Source organism: Acinonyx jubatus, chromosome F2, assembly GCF_027475565.1.
Source record: "Acinonyx jubatus isolate Ajub_Pintada_27869175 chromosome F2, VMU_Ajub_asm_v1.0, whole genome shotgun sequence".
Lineage (NCBI taxonomy): Eukaryota > Metazoa > Chordata > Mammalia > Carnivora > Felidae > Acinonyx > Acinonyx jubatus.
The window spans coordinates 76,024,984-76,046,239 of record NC_069394.1 but is presented as its reverse complement, the minus strand read 5'-3'; the positions used below and the strand labels follow the sequence as shown (position 1 = coordinate 76,046,239).

At 43.5% G+C, this 21,256-nt stretch overlaps 1 protein-coding gene across 3 annotated transcripts in view; it reads right to left on the bottom strand.

Annotated features, from left to right (window-relative positions):
* The window catches only part of ATP6V1H (ATPase H+ transporting V1 subunit H), a 106,989-nt gene extending 97,011 nt beyond the window's left edge, over positions 1–9,978 (bottom strand). For all 3 annotated transcript variants that reach the window (XM_015071282.3, XM_027042862.2, XM_027042861.2), the window contains exons 1-3: positions 9,839–9,978; positions 8,367–8,515; positions 1,823–1,925 (exon numbers count right to left, since the gene is read on the bottom strand). In XM_015071282.3, coding sequence (XP_014926768.2) covers positions 1,823–1,925; positions 8,367–8,479 — 216 coding nt within the window. In that variant the 5' untranslated portion in view covers positions 8,480–8,515; positions 9,839–9,978. The remainder of the gene's footprint in view (positions 1–1,822; positions 1,926–8,366; positions 8,516–9,838) is intronic.
* Between the last annotated feature and the right edge of the window lie 11,278 nt (positions 9,979–21,256).

Below are 21,256 nucleotides of genomic sequence, written 5' to 3'. Positions count from 1 at the left end.
AAGGCAAGGAAAACAAAAGCAAACATGAACTGTTAAGACTTCATCAAGATAAAAAACTCTGCACAGCAAAGGAAACAATCAGCAAAACTAAAAGGCAACTGACAGAATGGGAGAAGACATTTGCAAATGACATATCAGATAAAGGGTTAGTATCCAGTATCTATCCACTTATCAAACTCAACACCCAAAAAACAAACAACCCAGTCAAGAAATGGGCAGAGGACGTGAACACTTTTCCAAAGACATCCAGATGGCCAACATACACATGAAAAGATGCTCCACATCACTCATCATCAGGGAAATACAAATCAAAACACAATGAGACACCACCTCAGGGCACAGAGCCTGCTTGGGATTCTCTCTCTCTGCTCCTCCCCCGCTCGCACGCACACACGTGTGTGTGTGTGCGCGAGCGCGCGCTTGCTCTCTCTCTCTCTCTCTCACAATAAACTTTAAAAAAAAGAAAAAGAGGGGCGCCTGCGTGGCTCAGTCAGTTAAGCGGCCAACTTTGGCTCAGGTCATGATCTTGCACTCCGTGAGCTCGAGCCCCGTGTCGGGCTCTGTGCTGAGAGCTCGGAGCCTGGAGCCTGTTTCAGATTCTGTGTCTCCCTCTCTCTGACCCTCCCCCATTCATGCTCTGTCTCTCTCTGTCTCAAAAATAAATAAACGTTAAAAAAAAATTTTTTTTAAAAAGAAAAAGAAACTAAAAATAGAATTACCCTACGATCCAACAATTGCACTATTAGGCATTTACCCAAAGGATACAAAACACAGATTCAAAGGGGTACACACACCCTAATGTTTACAGCAGCACTACTGACAACAGCCAAATTATGGAGACGGCCCTAATGTCCATCCACTGATGAATGGATAAGAAAGATGTGATATATACACACACACACAATGGAATTTTACTCAGCCATCAAAAAAGAATGAAATCTTGCCATTTGCAATTATGTGGATGACCTAGAATGTATTATGCTGAATGAAATAAGTCAATCAAAGAAAGACAAATACCATACGATTTCAGTCATATGTGAAATTAATGAACACACGGGAAAAAGGGAAAAAAAGAGAAGAGGGGGAAAACAAACCACAAGAGACTGTTAACAATAGAGACCCGAGGGTTAACGGTGGGAGGTGGGTAGGAAATGGGCTAGATGGGTATTAAAAATTTTTTTTTAATGTTTATTTATTTTTGAGACAGAGAGAAAGCATGAATGGAGGAGGGTCAGAGAGAGAGGGAGACACAGAATCTGAAGCAGGCTCCAGGCTCCGAGCTGTCAGCACAAAGCCCGATGCAGGGCTCGAACTCACGGATCATGAGATCGTGACCCTGAGCTGAAGTCGGACGCTTAACCGAAGGAGCCACCCAGGCGCCCCGGGTGTTGGGTATTAAAAAGGGCACTCGTTGGGATGAGCACTGGGTGTTGTACGTAAGTGAGGAATCACTGAATTCTACTCCTGAAGCCAATATTGCACTGTATGTTAACTAAATTTAAAGAAAAATTAAAAAGAAAAACCCTATGTCTGGAACCATAAGGAAAGTGCCATGAAAAACATATAAAAAAGGGTGGAGGAATAAACTGAATAAACACACCCAACATAACATTTTCCCAAAATGAACAAACAAAACTGGAAAGTATTTAAATGTCTTCCAAAAAAGAGGATTTGGAAAGTATTTAAACGTCTTCCAATAAAAAAGGATTTTTAGATAAATCATGACGCACACCTACAAGAAAATATCACCAAGTCATTAAAATTTTGTTCTCGAATTTTCAGTGACACAGGAAGGTGTTCGTAATATGTTCATATCCATCACCTGACTGCCTTCAGTTTGGAGCACCTCTTGCTTCTCTTCAAGACTTCTTTTCATCTCAAACCTTTGAATGAATTCACAGTCTTCAGCAGAAATCATCTGCCCCCTAGAAAGTAAGAGGAAGTTGGTTTTGAGACAGAGACAGAGCATGAACGGGGTAGGGTCAGAGAGAGGGAGACACAGAATCTGAAACAGGCTCCAGGCTCTGAGCTGTCAGCACAGTGCCCAACACGGGCCTCGAACTCACGGACCGTGAGATCATGACCTGAGCCGAAGTCAGACGCTCAACTGACTGAGCCACCCAGGCGCCCCAAGAGGAAGTTGGTTTTTTTCAATAAGAGTTGAGTTGACACTGTGACGAAGGGACACAGGAATTCCCCATCTTTCTCCTCTCTCCTCGGTGGTTAACCACCGGGGTCGGCGCACAGGCCCCCGCATCACACAGACCCGGGTGCAAGCTTAGCTCCACCAGGTATGGAACATGCAACCTCTCTGGACCTGAGTGAGTTCATTTGCAAAATGGAAACAACGTCCACATTGCCAGTAGGGGTTGATCTGAGGATGAAATTAAATAACCCACATAAGGTGGTTAGAGCGGCGCCTGGCCCGTAGGAAGCAATGAATAACTGACGCCTCTTAGCACCGTCCGAAGTCTCACCCTACCCCCCTCCCAGCCACACAATTCACTCGGCTTTCCACTCCATCAAGACCAAAGCCACTTTACACAAACTTCTACGATCACTGCCTCCGGCATTTTCTCATGTTCCCTCCAGACTCGGAAAAATGAGCTCCTCCCCCTCTCTCAAAAAATAACCTCTCCCTCCTGACACGCTGTCCTAACAGCAATCACCCCACACTATCCGGTTTTCCTCCCACTTCTTTCAGGGGTTCCTTCCTCAGTGGCTCCTCGCAGCGCAAGACTTCTCTCCAAGCTCAGTCCTTGGAATCTTCCTTTTCTCTCCCAATTTCTTTCCTTCAGTGAGATTCCAGTCAAGAGAGTCATACTGAGATACACTCAGTATCATCACCACGGAACCATCGTCACCTTCCCTTCCAACCCAGCCTCGCCACAGACACACTCATCAATGACACAAACGTGCCACAGCAAACCCGTGTCTGACCCTTCCTTGTGAAAAGATCTGTCAGCAAAACATCCTTGTTAGTCTCTGACACTGGGCACTTCAGGACACACACCGACCTTGTCGGACCATCAGTCTGGTGGGGAAAGTGTGGAATTTGTGCCAGTCTGAGGAAGAGTTCCAACTGCAGTTGTGAAACTTCGGCAGGTCGCTATCCCTCTGACCAATGTTTGCCACACCGATAAAATGGCCATTATAATGGTACCTGCCCGACTCCACTGAGCGGTTATGAAAGCAAGAAGCACCACCTGACGTACGTAAGCACGACAGAAATGCAAGTTTAAAATAAAAAAATGTAATATGCTTTGCCGTTCAAATAGCATCAATAGATGTCTTTTAACTGAGTGGTTTAAAAAACCGCCCTTCCCCACCCCCTGCCCCGGAGTATGTTGAGAGGCTACTGTTCCACAAAAGGCCAACCAAGGAACACTGAATTTGAGGCAGGTTTCACCATATGCACAGTTACAGAAATGGGAGTGCTTTTTCAGAAGTCTTGGGCGAGCTTCCTGGTGGCAGGTCTCGACACGGAGATTGGGGTGCAGGAGATTAATGGAGGCAGCGCTCCCAGGGGAGACCAGGGATGGGGCAGGGGGGCACAGGATTCGAAAGGTTAGGAGCCCAGCCCAGACTCAGACAAAGTCCTGAAGAGAACAGGTTTCTGAGCACACAGGGGAGTCTGGGAAGGTGAGGTCCTCAGAGCCGGGCCCTCCCCGAGACAAGGGAGCTGAACTTTCATACTTCCTGACACCCCTCCCTCCTCCAAAGAAGATCTCGACTTTTGAGTATTCAAAATCTCAGCGTTTTACTTTATCCCTTCTCGGTTTTATATACACTATTACTAAACACTATTTTATATACTTTTCACTTGCTTCTGGACTTTGGAATCTACTGCCCTTCAGTTCTTCAGTTGCAAGCACTGTAACTTTGTTTTCGCATATGCTCTTTGTGTGTGTGTGTGTGTGTGTGTGTGTGTGTGTGAACTATTCTCACCTGCTGGATTTTTCCAACAATCCTTTCCTTACCAACCCAAAGGGGAATTTCCAGTCCTTATCTTTCCAGATCTCTGAGGCAGGTGGCAATGTGGCCATTTCTTGACCCTCTCGTCCTGAGCTTCCAGATTCTTCTTGCCCTTCTCAGGCCACTTCTCATTAGTGCTCTTCACAGATTCCTTGTCTCCTACCCTGTGCTTCAGGCTCTGTGGAGGGCTGTCTTCATTTGCACTCCCTGAATCCTCCCTGAGTGCTCCCTGCTACCCTCCGTGCTGCTGAGTTCAGGCCCAGTCTGAGCTGCGCCACTCTGAGCTGCGGCCCAGGCCGACCTCCCACAGTCCCCGCTTACACATGGGGACCTCTCCTCCCACAGAGCAAGCACACAAGCACCCTAGACACTGAGGGGCACAGCAGAGGTCACTAACACATATCCCTACCCACATTCCATCCCAGCCTGGCTAATGGGATAATGAAATTTAAAAAAAAAAAAAAAAAAAAAGACACTTTGCCCTGTTTCCCCTGTGGCTAAGCACTTCATACACCAGGCAGGAAAAAAGGCACTCCGTACCCTGGGGTAGACCAAGATAACAAGGTCCAGTTCTGGCCCCAAAATACATACAGTCTTTTTCATAAGCCTGAACTTCCCAGCTAGAACAGTTTCACCCCCAGATTTTGCCATGCTAATGAATTAAAGCATATTATAACCTTTGTATACAGGATAATCATGAGAAAAAGTTGTGGTGTTCTACCAAGACAAAACTGTACAATGAAGGTTACCTTTGGTGACCTTATCATTTCACAGCTTTCTTTTCCACTTAAATAATTGTGGTTTTCTGCAGTAAGCCAGTTCTTCCGAGGTCTGAATTTCTTTCCTTTTTTGTAAGTAACCTTTTTCTTTTCTTGCTTAAATTCTTTTGTCTCTGAATCTTCTTTTGACAGTCCCATAACCTAGCAAGTTAGGAACGGGGGGGTCTCTTTTCTAATGACCTACAACCACTCAGGCACCAATCCTAACGATCCTCCCACCTAATACGGCTCTCCTCTCAACTTCTCTGCCTCTGGAATAGCTCAGCCTTAAGGTAACAACCCACCAAAGGTTTCCCTGCTTCCAATCCACCCCTCCTCCACACCCCTCTTACTAGTGCCAGCCAGCTTTCTCAAGCACACATCTGACCACATTTACTCCTTCATATCAGTCACTGCGAACTTGAATGGCAGTTCTACCTGGCACCAAGGTAGAGGCATTCAAGAAAAATCATTTTAGGGGCACCTGGGTGGCTTGTTCAGTTGAGCACCCAACTCGATTTCATCTCAGGTCAAGATCCCAGGGTCGGGGGATGGAGCCCTACACTGGGCTCCTCGCTGAGTGCAGAGTCTGCTTAAGATTCTCTCTCTCTCCCTCTCTCTCCCTATGCCCCTCTCCCCTGCTCACACTCTCTTTGTCTAAAAAAAAAAAACAAAAAAAACAAAAACAAAAAACAAGAAAGAAAGAAAAATCATTTTAATCAACTAGTTAAAACCTACATCAGTATGTACATGTTATTTAACCTATCTGAATGGCTATCTACTCTTCCATAAGACAAGGATAGAAAACCTTAGGTCAGTGCTGCCATGAAAGTAACATGAAACAGTATGTGACTTAGCCAAGTAAGGTACTCCTTTCCCAAACACTTGTCTCCACCACTGCCCAACATTTACTCTGCTCACTCATGATGTAACCAGCCAAGATCAACAGGCAGCCTACTGTGTGTCAGGCACCTGTGAGAACAGGTGACACAGCAGTGAATTAAACATCCCTCTTTGAGCCTGGGCTGCAGTGGGGAAAACAAAAAACACACAAACACAAAAATAAGTAATTTTTTAACACACACACACACACACGCACGCACACAATGCCAGGACACTAAATGCTATGAAAAAAACTTTAGCTGGGTAAGGAGCTAGAAAGTGACAACAGAGGAAAGGATAGCTTTTGGGTCGATTACAGTGAAGTCCTTTCTGAGGCCACCCGGGCAGACACCCACTTGAAGGGAGTTAATGAGCCACGTGATCTAGGGAGGAACTTGCAGACGGAAGTGTATGTCTCAGGGCGGTGGGGCTCAACAGCAGGCACACAGTTAACACTTGGTGAACATTTGTGCACAGACGTACAAAGTAGAAGGGTTTTATAAAAGAAACACATGAGACGGACAGCAGAATACAGGACAGAAAAAAGAATGAGAGACTACAATTTAGCAGTACAGAGGCCTTTGAAAAGGAGGAACAGAGAGAAAGCAATTAAATATCCCCCTAGAACTAAAAATGTTCCAGATACCAATGCTAGGGAACCTCTGCCAGTCAGCCAGTGCTTTCTGATTAATAATAATACCATTCTATTTAGGTTATAAACAGGGACAAGCTTTATAAACATGAAACCCCTTGTTCTCTAGTCCAAACACACTCTGGACTATAACTAGGAAACAGCTCAAAATCCTAATTTCACAGGGGATTTAAATTAAATTTAAATTATAAAGATATAGATGAACAGAGAGAATATCAGAAAGTCCCTCCTCCTCCTGCCCCACAAGAATCTAGTCCCTTAAAGTGGGAATCCAGAATCATCCTAGATTCTTTTTCACCCTCGTAGATTAAATCGATCGCCAAGACTTTCTCAAATCTATCCAATCCTATCCATCCCAACAGCCTGGATACGGCTACAGCCTCATCATAGCTCTAGGTTTGTTTCCACAAACCCACCCTCTACGTTTTGTCAGTAGAACAATCCAATCAAAAGGCAACCTGACATCCAACTCCCACTTACAAACATCGGTCATTCCCAACTCCTACAACAGGGATTTTAAAACTGTGCTCCTTGGGGAGCCTCCACAATTGGCTCCCGGCTGCCTCTCCGGCCTCAGCCCACCCCACTGCCTGCCTCCAAAACGTGTATTATTCCCCACCCAGCACGCTGCTTTTAATTCCCTACATTTGAACATTCCCTCCAGAAAAGCTTCCTGGAGGGAGGATTAGCTGTCCTTTTTCTGTGCACCCATCATTCCCGGTGCACCTTTCTACTCTCTCAGTTAACATACCAAATGATCTGTTTCTATAACTGACTTCCCTACCAGACTATAAGTTTATCTTTTTGAAGCCTCAAAGCCTCGAAATAGGTCTCAAACTTGAAAGGTGGACAATAAATGTTTGATGAGTGACTAAACCGAAATAAGTGCATCATCGTTGTATGCCGTATGTCCCTCTTACAGCAGACTCCTAAATATAAATCTAAAGATTCCTCGATTTGTTTTTCAAAATGTATCTGAAAATCTGAACTGAATTTCCTTAATAAATCACTGTTATAAATATACCAAAACAGATATGAAGTCAATATGATAAAATATGGTCAAGAAGAAACGAACCCTCACTTTACAGATAAATACGGAACACCAGCATGCTAAATCTTAATACATATAAGAAAGAAGGGAAGTGGATGGAACTAGAGAGTATTACGCTAAGCGAAATTAGTCACAGAAAGACAAATATCACATGACTTCACTCATATGAGGACTTTAAGACACAGATGAACACAAGGGGAAGGGAAGCAAAAATAATATAAAAACAGGGAGGGGGGACAAAACATAAGAGACTCTTAAATATGGAAAACAGAGGGTACTGGAGGGGTGGAGGGGGGGGGGATGGGCTAAATAGGTAAGGGGCATTAAGGAATCTACTCCTGAAATCATTGAGGCACTATATTTGGATGCTAATTTGAGTGTAAATCAAAAACAATTTAATTAATTTTTAAAAAAAGAAAGAAGGGAAAAGAACTAAAATTTATGGAGAGTGCATTCAACATACTATTGCATATATTCAACTGTGCAAATCCTTTAAATATACTATTTCAGCAACAACTCTGCGAGATCCGTATTCCCCATTTCATTTTACTTCAATGAACCGCAAAGAAGTTAAACGATTCCCCTAAGATTACCAAACTAGTAGAAGAACCAGACTTCAAACCCAGGTCTTGGAATTCAAACATCTACACCTTTTACTAGTTGTATGAGCTGCGCTGCAACACCGGCTTCCCCACGTTGATCACCCAGGCACAACGAGCCAGTCTGGCAGGCTTTGCCCGCTATCCCCTTCCCCCCCTCCAAATCCCATGAACGCGCCTCCCACCTCTCCCGCTCATTCAAAAGGTACAACTTTCCAGACATGGAAGATCAAAAGGGCTCTGAGGGGCTCTGCTCCCCTGCTAGAGCCTCTAGCTCCTTCCACCATACTATCCTGTCTCCCTACGGCAGGTAAGGCTTCTAAGGAGGAAGTGTTTTCTTCCATGTCTGGTAGTATTTTTCCATCATGTCTCTCATTGAGGCATGATCACGAAGAAGTCCGATGCCAAAGCACATGCTTATCCCTGATTCACAGCAAATCGGTACTTACTGAAGGTAGGACTGCCAGTTCACTTTGTTTGCCCGAACCTCCGCAGCCTTGGCAGCAAGAATGTTCGTCGGAACCGCAGCATCTACGGCACCTCGGATATCCATTTTGGTCATCTAAATGTTATGATCTTGGATGTTTTTTCAACAGATCTGCAATTTTGAGGCAAAGTAACATGAGAATACTAGGTGTTACCATTTTTTAACAACTACTGCTATCACTATTATTGTTATTAACATCATCGTTATCGCCTTATTCTCCCCATTCAACTCAAACATTAACTATATTAGATGTCCTAAGTATGAAAATCATTAGATTTCAAAATTTGCCTAATTATGCCCTGCTCCATAAAAGTGTTCTCTAAAGATTTTTACTTTTCCAGGAAAAGTTTTTTGATGACTGGCACTAATCTTGCAGTAAGGTTTTTCAAAGTAACTCTTTTAAGTTCTTCAAACTAACATCAGAAGTCTGGCTTCAATAAAATAGGCATACAGATTAAATGTACACAACTGGGAACAAGTTTCCCTGACACGGAAAAAAATAAGAACCTGTACGGTAGAGAGAAGACCATTTACTTTTACATTTACTAACCATCATTTTGAAGCACCGTTATTTAAAAAAAAAAAACAAAACTACTACAAGTGCCTTCTAAAATTACTCATTCAAACTAAAAACCCTAAAGTGGGAATGTAATTTTCTTTCTTCCACCAAAGTTCAGAGTATTTTCAAAATCAATTTCGGGAGGAAGTTTTGGAACAAATACCAATTACAATTTAGGTACAAGCAACAATGGGATTCTGGTCTGGTGACAACAACCTACAATAATGAGCTTTCACATAATTCTCACTTCCAAATTTACGCGTAAATCCTCAGGCCTGATTTTCTCTCGATACGAAATATACAGGTTTTGGTTCACAGAACAGACGTTCGCTGCCACGGCCACAAAGCAGCTAAAACCATACCCAAAATTCTATTCTGCAATCCCAATGACCTTAGTCAGTTTGGAACTTAATCTCTACATCTGAGGGTTTGCTGCCTAAACAACCCAAGCAATACACACAGGTAGGGCGGAGGGAAAACTGGCTCTGGCCGGGTCAGGCTGGAACCCTGAACACCGAGCGGACTCAGGCGCAGCGGCCTCCCCCGGGGTAGGTGAAGGTGCTTCCGGATGGCCCTCTGGGTCCCCGAACAACTCGAACCTGCAGCAGGCCGAGGCCGAGGCCCAATCCTGGGGAAAGTATACAGTATACCTGTCCTCCCCCCAACCCCATTCCTGCCCCCGCGGGGAAGGAGCTCCAGTTCCGTAAACCCAGCTGAGGCCTGGAAGGACAGAAATCTGGAAGCCCGGGGCCGCAAGAGGGCTGGACGGGCCTGCGCGGCGAGAAAGCAGCAGGCGCCAGAGAAGCTGGGGAAAGCGCGGGGGTCGCTTCCCTCCGGCCGGGGCGGGAGACGAAACGGTGCGACTGCGGGCTTACTTCGCGAATCCAGGGGACCCGACAACGCACGCGAAGGCGGCAGGGAGGAGGACGCGGCGGTGTGGGCCGTCGGGGGCGCTGCCCGGCTGGGGGCGCCAGCCGAGTCGGAGCCGAGCGGGGTTTCCAGCCGGAGCGGCCCCGGCAAGGGCAGACGTCCCCGCACCCAGGAGACGTTGGGGGCGGCCCAGGTAGGAAAGAAGCCGGAGCGGCAGCGGAATGACAGAAGGGCCGGTCACGTGAGCGGAGGCACGTGACAGCCCGGAAGGCGGAAGCCGGAAGCCCGGAGGATCCAAAACAGCTCAGGGAGCCGCACTGCGCTTAGGGGGGGGCCTCGCTCAAGGTGGGCTGGCGGAGTCCACGCGACCGGCGACACAGGCCCCGGAGGGACGCAGAGCTTGTGCCCAGGCTGGCCCCTCCAGAGAGGGGAGCAGGTGGGCACGTGGGGATCACCGCCCGGAAACCCCGAGCCCCGTTTGGGGGCGGTCGAGGCCCCAGCCCAAGGCAGAGAATCAGGCCGAAACTTAATCTCAACCGCCGTTCTTTTGAAATATTTCATTTAATGCTTTTAAATAGATGGACTTCCACGTGGATTTAACAGCTCCAGGAAGCAGGCATTCTTATTCGGATTTTAAATATGAAACTGATGCTGAGACGTGGGTCACAAAAGTTACGTTGCCTTCGGGTTGCAGATTGAGCAAATAATATTTCACGTAGTATTTGCAATTATACTAAAAACTTTGTGTTTACTGAAAATGCAAATTTGACAATCCTGACTTGAGCAAGATTGCCCCAGTCCAGGCCTCAACTACCCTGTTTGTCTTAACATAATGAGTAATACTACTCAGTACTGCAAAGAGTCAGTTATATGTAATTAGCACTCAGAGGGATGTATAACCAAGACATTTTACTAAAAATGTTAAATTTCGGCCAAGTTTTAAAGCACTGTGAATAAACACCTAGTAACAGGATATAATGTATTATTTTTCTATTGCTGCTTTAACAAATTATCACAAGTTTGCCGGCTTACCCCAACACAAATTTAGTCTTTTACAGTTCTCCAGGTCAGAAGCCTGACGTGGGTCTCAATCCATTTCCGGGTGTTCTCCAGTTTCTAGAATCTGCCTGCATTTCTTGGCCCATGTCCTCCTCCCTCCACCTTCAAAGTCAGCAACGTCACAGCGCCTTCTGAGACTCAGTCAACACAGCTGATAGGGGTTCTCTGGTTTTCCAGGTTCATGGGATTAGATTGGGCCCACCTGGCTAATGCAAGCAACTCTCCCCATCTCGAGGTCCTTAACTTTAATGACATATGTCACCATGGTTCCCTTTTGCCATGTAAGCTAACATATTGACAGGTTCCAGAGATTAGGAAGTAGAATCTTTAGGGGGCCATTATTCTATCACAAACACAGAGGAAAGGATAAACACTAGTATAAATGTTCAGAGGGGCCCTACGTCGTATCTATGTTGTATTTCTAAAGTAAAATATTTTTTTTAAGTTTTATTTTATTTTGAGAGAGAGAGCAGGGGAGGGGCAGAGAAAGCGAGAGAGAATCCCAAGCAGGCTCCATGCTGTCAGCACAGAGCCAGACACAGGGCTCAAACCCACACACCATGAAATCATGGCCTGAGCCGAGATCAAGAGTCAGACACTCAACCGACCAAGCCACCTAGGCACCCCTAAAGTTTTTTTTAAAAACTCTACATAATACTGCAAAGTGTTAAACTTTTTCAATCTGAATAATGTACATGGATATTCCTTGTGTTTGTTCTTCTTACTTGAAATTTTCTTTTAATAAATTTGATGCTATAGATTGAGTCCGTTTATATGCGAGCTTCTAGCCGAAATTAATCAAAGACTTGCTTACTAAGAAAATTGTGGAATTGGAATCAAAGAAAGATTGCAGATACTAACCACAATAATAGCTTGGTAAAAAATTTCGTTGGTAACAAAGCTGTAAGTCCCAAAACTATTTCTTTATAATATTTTTTTGTTTACTTTTAAAAATTTTTTATTTAAATTTTAGTTAACATGTAGTGCAATATTGGTCTCAGGAGTACAAGTCGGTGATTCATCACTTACATACAACATTAATTATAATATTTTAAATTTGATACATGTTTCAGAGCTTCTGAGAGTGGAGAAAGGAACCCCCTCAGGGGCCTTTGAAACTCTGTGGGACTTTTGGGCTTACTGCGATGATTAGGGATGGAGTTCTTCTGGCATTTGATGCCCAGGGACTACGGATGATGAATGTTGGGGAGGGATACCAGCACGGTACCACACACAAGGCATTTTCTAGCCAAAAATGTCAGTGGTGCTCCTATGGAGAAAGCAGAAGAATGCCTATCTGTATCTGATTGATCTGTCGTTCCAAATATGAAGGCACATTCTAGGCTGTGGCGGGAATACATGGCCTTACCATTACAGAAGGACATCATTGTGGCGCATTTGAACACAAAGAGGCCCTGCCAGAAAGAATAGCGTAAGTATCTACTCCAGTGTTACGGGTGCACACCCCATAAGCAAGCCATCAAACTTCTGGGAACGTCTGCTGCATGAGCGTGCAAAGATAAATGTGCAAGGATTTTTCGTGCAATATTTTTTTAAATAGCAAAAAAAAAAAAAAAGAAAGAAAACTCTGTCAGCTAACGTTGCCAATGAAATACAACAGACCAAGTGGCTTAAACGACAGGGCTTTATTTCTCTTGGACTTCCAGCCTCCAGAACACGTGCTGGCCATTCAGTTAGTGGTGAGGTGTCTCCTTCTGGCTTGGAGGTACCCACCTTCTCACTGTGTCCACACACGGTGCAGGGAGAGAGAGAATGTGCACACTTACAATTTACAAGGTATTGGTTATTTTTTATTAAACGCCAGAACTGGTGGATTTTACTTACTTGGGTGCCAGGGTATTTTTTTATTTCTATCATTATTCTTGAGTTTTGTTCCAGAACATACTTACATTACCCACAGTTTAATCCTTTTGGGCCTTGCTTTTAAGCACACCTGAAACTAATATAACCCTGTATGTTACCTATAGTGGAATTTAAGATTAGATAGATAGAAAAAATTTTTTAATGTCTATTTATTTTTGAGAGACAGACAGAGCATGAGCGGGGGAGGGGCAGAGAGAGAGGGAGACACAGAATCGGAAGCAGGCTCCAGGCTTTGAGCTGTCAGCACAGAGCCCGACGTGGGGCTCGAACCCACAAGCCGTGAGATCGTGACCTGAGCTGAAGTCAGATGTTTAACCAACTGAGCCACCCAGGCACCCCTTAACTTCTCTTGCATATCTCAAGGAGCTAATATCCGGACTATAATCTCCCTAAAATTTCATAAGGATGACTTCTCACTACCATCAATTGAATGTATTTATTCACTGGCCAGGTTTCAAAGTAAACCAAGTGGAGAAATCAAGAAATTTTTCACTTTATTCATGCAGAATTTTTTTTTTTTCTGAGGCACTCAGATAAACAGGGCTTTCACCGACCCACATCAACACACATCTCATTATCCTATTAGGTCTGATAGTGAAAAGGGGTCCAGGGCTTCATTTTCAAGATAGTTTTTAAATATCATACTTTAAGATACCATAAAAATGAATGCTTAATGTCATGCTACAGAAAGGAATTGAATGTCATTGGTAGATCTAGAAATTATTCAAACTGCAGCATATACTGTACGTATATTTTTGGTCGGACTAGAGAAAATCATAAACCAGAACAGATGACAATTCCATGGGTAATTTTCATACGTCAATGAATTAACCAAAAATTAAACTCGATCAAAATCAAGGAATTCAATTTAGGTTATTTTCATTATAATAAAATATCTTTGATTAACACATACAAACAAAGGATACATTAAGCTGACGTTTTTACAAATAGTTGAAAACACTAATTTTATTAATTTATTTAACTTATTTATTATTGTATTATTTTGTTATGTAATAACAATATTACATATATAAAATATATATTTTGTTATGTAATGATTTATGTATTAATGTATTAATTAATTAACATTAATTTCATTAATTATTAATTGTAAAGCTTAGAGGAGAGAGTAAGCAATTTTATTCTATCATCAGTTTCTTGTATGTTGAGTCTGAAAATATCTAAGTTTCATATCAATGTGTCAAGAGTACAGATAGAGGAAGAAAATCAAAAGATTAAAAGATTGAATTTGTATTTATTCCTGGGGGAAATACATTGAAAACGCAGATGTAAAAAGTTAAGCCACTGCCATAAAATTGATTTATGTTACTATTGCTCTGGGCCAAATTGTGTCTTTCCCCCCAAAATTCGGATGACGAAGTGCCAATCCCCAGTACCTCAGAATGTGACTGTATTTGGAGGTAGGGTCTTTAAAGAGGTGATTAAGTTAAAATGAGGTCCTTAGGGTGGGCCCTAATCCAATATAACTGGTGTCCTTATAAAAAGAAGAGATTCGGACATAAACATGGATGAAGAATATGTACTGCCTCCCTATTTCCCGTGTAACAAAATCTAGACTTCCTGGTCTAGCATTCAATGCTCCCTGCAATGTGGACCCAACATCATTACTTCCTCTGGGAAGTCCAACTGTTATCACAAACCTAAGAGACCTGATAGGTTTCGTGTCCTCTCCTTCGCTCCACCTCTCTCCTTATACCAGGAGTGCCTTCTTGGCTCTCCTCCGCTAGTCACCCCAACATCAATCAAGCCCCAGTCCAGAACCTACCTATAACACTATATCATTCAGTCACTGTTTAATCCAAACTTAAACATTTCTCTATATTCTTCTATTACACTGCTATCAAAGTTTGCCTGCAATATAATGTTCATTTTAGTAACTATTATTCTCAGGAAACTTTTGGAAGTTGACCAAGAGGTCACAAACTGACTTTTTAATAGCTTTTTCTCCAAATATACCTTTTTTAAAACAAAAGATTAGTCGTGGTTAGGTGTCCAACTCTTGACTTCAGCTCAGGTCTTGATCTCATGGGGTTCGTGGGATTGAGCCCCCCATTGGCTCCGTGCTGTCAATGTGGGGTGTGCTTGGGATTCTCTCTCTCTTTCTCTGCTCCTCCCCCACTTGTGTGCACAGGTTCTCTCTCTCTCTCTCTCTCTCTCTCAAAATGAATAAGGAAGAAAAAAAAAGATTAGCCGGCCTAAATTTCCACTGATTTCTGTCTACAGTGTCAATGCTTCCCTCCCCGGTAATTTTCTCCTTTTTAGTCATTTCCTATATTTTTAGACCTTGTACTTTCAATGGCAACTGGGGACATAATATTGTCTTCAAGGTAGCAAAATGGTCCTTGAGGTTGAGAAAACACATGGACATTCCAATGTTCTGAGACCCATAATGACTCAACCCTGTCTACCAAAATTTTCTTAGTATTTAACTTCTTTTGTTAGGGAGAAACTAAATTCACTTTAAATTGTAGCTTCATTTTTGTTCTCTCTTGGATGGGGCAAAAATGAAGGAAAAAGTTGAGAAACACGGCTTCGGACTGAGAAAAGGCCTTCCGACGGTATTCGTTTCCTCGGGCCACTGTACCAAATTGTCACAAATTTGGAGGCTAAAAAACCCCAGAAGTTCCAGAAGTGTACTCTTTCTCCTTTCTGAAGGCCAGAAGTCTCAAATCAAGGTGTCAGCAGGACTATGCTCCCTCCCGAGGCTCTGGGGGGACAATCCAGTCCCTGCCTCTTCCAGCTTCTGGTGGCTGCAGTGTTCCAATCTCGACCTCCCTGGTCACATTGCTGCTTCCACCTCTGTGCCTTGTGGGGACCCCGTCATCGGATTTAGGGCCCACCTGAAGATGATCTCCTCATCTCAAGAGCCTTCGCCTAATTACTTATCTGCAAAAGACCCTTTTCTGAACAAGGAAACATCCACAGATTCCCCGGATTTGAGGTGGGCCTGTCTTCCAGGGACCACCATTGAGTCGCTACCCTTAGAAATACAGATCCTAATTAGAAGGAAGCAAAGGGTAGGAAACAGAGCATGGCCAAGCGTTGCCTGGACTGCTGCCTGACTCCCCGATTTGTTTCGAGGGCGCGTGTCAGCCAGTTGGTCCTCCACAGTCTGTAACCTTAATACGCCATTGTTGAAGGAGGCCATTAGGCCCAGATGGCTATCATGCGTCGGCAGCCTACGTGAGCAAACCCAAACCTAAGCCAGAGTCAATTCCCATAAATGCACTTGTATCCTTCCAGGCAACAAAATTTCAGAGCAAGGCATCAAAACAGCCAACTAGGTTTTCTTAAATGAGGCCACGGCTTAAGCCGTGGCCAAGCAAATAATTCCCTTGCTTCGCCTCTGCCTCCGCTCTATGAAAGCCTTTCCCCCAACCCCTGTTCCCGGGCACCCCTAACCACGTTTGGTTTGGCACTCCCTGATTCGAATCCACATCTACTCAGATAAACTCCTCAAAATGTTAGTATGCCTCCGTTTGTCTTTTTAGAGTTCCGGTGTCAGAAACAGGACCCAAAGGAGACCTTTGGTGGCCCTCGGGGAGCAATCAGGCACGGATACCTGCAGAGTCTACCGTGACCACTTCTTTGCTTGAGGGTGCAGAAAGTTCCCCCCAGATCTGAGCTCTGCTGCTTTTGCACTGTGAGCTCTCCAGCTTTATTTGAGCATTCCTCTTTCCAGACTCGGTCCACAGGTAAAACAAAATGGGTCCCTCCAAGCCCAAAGAGTCTGGGGCTCCTCCATCTAGAACTCTGGCTGAGAACGTGTAGAAAAATTACGATCCCAGAACATACGTTTGTCTGAACGAGTGGGTGAACCTTACCAAAGATAATCTTGAATTACAGTGGCCACAGTAGGGAACTTTTAACCTAGATAACCTTATCCATTTGCAAGGTGCCCTAGACAAAAAGGACACTTCCCCAAAATAATGGGATACATCTTTTGATTGATATGCAGAAGCTTCTAAGAGACTAAATGAATTAAAAATTGCCTCTTCAAAAAGTTATTTACAAAAAGCAACTGGAAGTATCATAAATCCTCTCCACAAACACTAGTAAGAAGTTTTAGTCACCAGAGCAAGTAATCTTGATTTACTCCAACTGCCAGAAACACAATTTGGATCCAACAGTTCCTTTGGAAACTAGCGAGTTTTGTGTTATTAGACTTGTCTCATAGCTAAAATTTAAAAAGTATCTGCTATATGTTTATTTATGTCTCTCTCTCTCTATGTGTGTGTGTTATATGTGTGATTTTTCTACTCCAGATGGTATTGGCAAAATTAATTGGTAAAGACACTCTATTTAATTGGCTTAAAGAAAAATAAATTAAGTATTTACATAAAAATTAAGTATCGTCTCAGAAATATAGACACTAACCCAAATGTTTCTCAAGTTCACATGATCTGGGATCATCTTTGGTATATAAAAGCTAGTCTAAGTTTGGTTGGTTTAATGAAAACATTCATGTCTTCAGAGTTATCAACATTAAATATAAGGCAAACATAGAACTTCAGTTCTACCTAGGTTTACTAGTTGGGTATAGAGATTACTTAAAAATAAAACATAAAAGAAATCTTTTAAAAAAATGAACAAATGGGGCACCTGGGTGGCTCAGTTGGTTGAGCTTCCAACTTCAGCTCAGGTCATGATCTCATGGTCCATGGGTTTGAGCCCCACATCCGGCTCTGTGCTGACCGCTCGGAGCCTGGAGCCTGCTACAGATTCTGTGTCTCCCTCTCTCTCTGACCCTCCCCCATTCATGCTCTGTGTCTCTCTTGGTCTCAAAAATAAATAAACATTAAAAAAAAATTTTTTTTAAATGAACAAATGCATTGGATAGCTGTAAGTAAAAGTTGATACATGGACTTTTCAACAATAATCATGTTTATGTTAGGTCTGCTTAAAAGTAGTATCTCTCAGGGGGGCCTGGATAGCTCAGTCAATTGAGCGTCCGACTTCAGCTCAGGTCATGATCTCATGGTTCATGAGTTCGAGCCCCGAGTCGGACTCTGTGCAGCTCAGCGCCTGGAGCCTGCTCCAGATTCTGTGTCTCCCTCTTTCTCTGCCCCTCCCCAGCTTGCACTCTGTCTTTCCCTCTCTCAAAAATAAATAAACATTTAAAAAATTTTTTTAAAAAGAATAAACACTAAAAAAAATTTTTTTTAAAGTAGTATCTCTCAAAAGCCTTAAACACATGCTTGTAGCCATCAGATGGTCTCACTGAGCTGGGAGGACAGAAACGAGATGAACAAGGAAATGAATAGCAAAAATTTCCATAAAACTGTCATGATAACCTAGGAGTTTCACAGCGAAAACCTCAACCCTGACAGTGACCAGGGAGGGGGTCCTTAATAGAAAACTTTTTTATCAATCCATCACGTACGAGAAGATGGCCAAAAGGGGGAATTGTGAAAGTAATTAATTAACCAAGGAGGCCATTAGACTAAGCTGCCTCTAATGCCTTGGTAGCCCGTGTAACCCAGGGTGAATTCCTATAAACGCACTCATACCGTAGACAATGACGCTAAACAATCACAAATAGCCAACAAGGTTTCCCAAATTAGTCACCTGCCTAAGCTGTAGCCAATCACATGATTTCCTTGCTCTGCTGCCACATCTGTTCTATAAAGGCCTTTTCCCCCAGCTCTTGTCAAGCACTTTCAAAATTTTTAAAAATTTTTTAATTTTTCTAAACGTATTTACTCATTCTTAGAGCACCTGGGTGACTCAGTTGGTTGAATGTCTGACTCTTGATTTCAGCTCAGGACATAATCTCAGTCGTGAGATCGAGCCCCGTGCTGGGCTCTACACCGACAGCACAGTGCCTGCTTGGGATTCTCTCACTCTCCCTCTCTTCTGCTCATGTGTGCCTATGCCCTCTCTGTCTCTCTCTCTCTGAGATATATAGGTGAGAGAGAAAGAGAGAGAGAGAGAGAGAGAGAGAGAATGTATTCGCTCATGCTAAAGGAACAACCCACAGTCTTTTCCAGTTATTGCATCTGGCTGAAAGTCAGGGTCATTTAGTGATTTGCACGCCTTTCCATCTGGACCACGTGTGGGTCCTTAAGGCTATCGATCCACGGTTAAGTGAGTCCTCTACCACTCTTCTAACGCTTTTAACACACAGTAATGGAGGAAAAACAAGGTCACCGTTTGGATCCATGACAGACAGCAAAGACTGCAATCCTCCTGCCAGTAGAGCAAATGCCGGGATCCACAACCTGAGCTATGACCACTCGGGCAGTCTTGGAAGGTTCCCTGTCTGGGTCTTCCAGGACTGTCTGGAATTGGAGATGGACCCCAGTAAGGATTTCCTTCCCCGGACCCGCCTATCATCAGTCTCATTTGCATGAGGGAAGAGTGTTGGCTGGGCTCCTCCAGGCTTAGGGTTTATCTGTTCATCTCCATTAACATTTACTCAATCGGCTGTCAATCCACCAGCTTTCTGCCTCTCTCAGGAGCTAACGACCAAGTTGGAGTCGAATAGATTAATGGTCCACTAATCTCCCTCCTCTCACCACTCTCTCAGCTGTTTATGCTTCCTAGACACAGGTCTCTCGGTTACACTGACCCTTTAGGAGATGCCCTTTTTCTCGAAGTAATGGAAAATTTGCCAACAAGTACTTTACTCAACTTGGACAGATTGTAAAAGTCTTTCTTCATGCAAATTCCTCTCGCTACAATCTCTAGCAAACTGGGTTTACACAGAATGCCAGGGGAGGCCAGTCGGTGCTACTGTGCCCCTATACACACACCCCTTCCTTGAATATGAAACAATAATGTTTACGAGGATCTCTCAAGAACGGAGCGTGAGGCGTTTTATTCGCAGACCTAGATAATATTATTAACAAATACGATTTAAGGTGAAATAATTTTCATACAAATGGCTATTAACTAGAAAGAAGTTTCCAAAAACGAGGATTTTTACAAGCGTGGGGAAAATGCTAAGGAGAACGTCATGAACGTTAGAAAGAAATGCTTCCTCCAAGGTTTGACACCAAAAATCGAGTGTGCAAAAATGAAAGAGCAAGAGAAAAATGCTGGTGGACCAAAAGGACAGCATTAAATAAAAAGAGAAATGTGAATGATTCGGTTTGCAGAGTGGCTCGGGACTATGTGTTCTGGCCCTAGGATGAGAAGACGGGGAGGCTGGTCCCAACTGCAGGACTACACGGATGGAGTCCCTGAACATACCACTGAAAATCTCAGGTAGGTTTCCCCAGGCACAAAATGCACAAAGACAACATGGGCAGGAGGACAAAATAACCTTCCAGCTCCAAAAACAGCACAGGTCAATTTGAGATAACTAATACCACCTATCCTATTTTCATTCTGAGTCCAGAATCAGGTCCTGGGACCCCACCCCCACCCCCACCGAGACCAGTGATATGGTTCAACCATATCTTCATTCAACTGACCCCAGGGAACAGAACCATCCAGATACTTACGTACCACACTTGCGCTGAAACATCTGGTCGCTTGAAGCAGTTGCCTCTCTTTTCATAAAAAGTTCAACAGCATCATTGAGATCGAATTCACACACCATTAATTCACCCGTTTAACATATACAAACGTAATGGTTTTTAGGGTATTCATGGGGTTCTGAAACGATCACTGAAATCAGTTTTATGACATTCTTGTCACGCTAAAAAGAAACCTCTGATTCATTGGTAATCTCGTCACACTAAAAAGAAACCTCTGATTCATTGGTAGTCACTCCCCATTTCTCCCCCAAACCCTCCTGCCCCAGGCAGCCACTAATCTACGTTCTAGATGTGCCTACTCCGGACATTTTCTCATAAATGGAATCACACGCGATGTGGTCTTTTGTGACTGGCTTTTCTATGCATGTTTTTGACGTTTATCCATGTTACAACCTGTGTCAGAACTTTATTCCTTTCTGTTGCTGAGTCATATTCCATTGTACAGATTTACTTCACTTGGTTCATCAGTTGATAGGCATGTGGGTTGATTCCAGTTATTGGACATTTCTATGCAGGCCTTCATGTGAACACACGTTTCACTTCTCTGGCTTCAGTAGACACGTAGGAGGAAATTGCTGGGTCTTAGGGTAATTATGTCGAACGTTTTGAGGAAGTGCCAAACTGTTTACCAAAGTGGTTGCAACATTTTATGTTTCCGCTGGCAATGCATGAGAGTCCCATTTTCTCCACATACTCGCTAACATTTGTCCTTGTCTGTCTTTTTGATTAAAGCCAACCTATTACATGTAAAATCATTGTGATTTCAACTTGCTTTTCCCTACTGGCTAATGATGTTGAGCATCTTTTCATGGGCTTATTGGCCATTTGTATACCTTCTCTGGAGAGATGTCTATTTAGACACATCACCCATTTTTAGTTAACTTTTGGGGTTTTTTAAATTTTTTTAATTTTTATTTTAGAGAGAGAGAGAGTGTGTGAGCAGGAGAGGAGCCGAGAGAGAGGAAGACAGAGAAT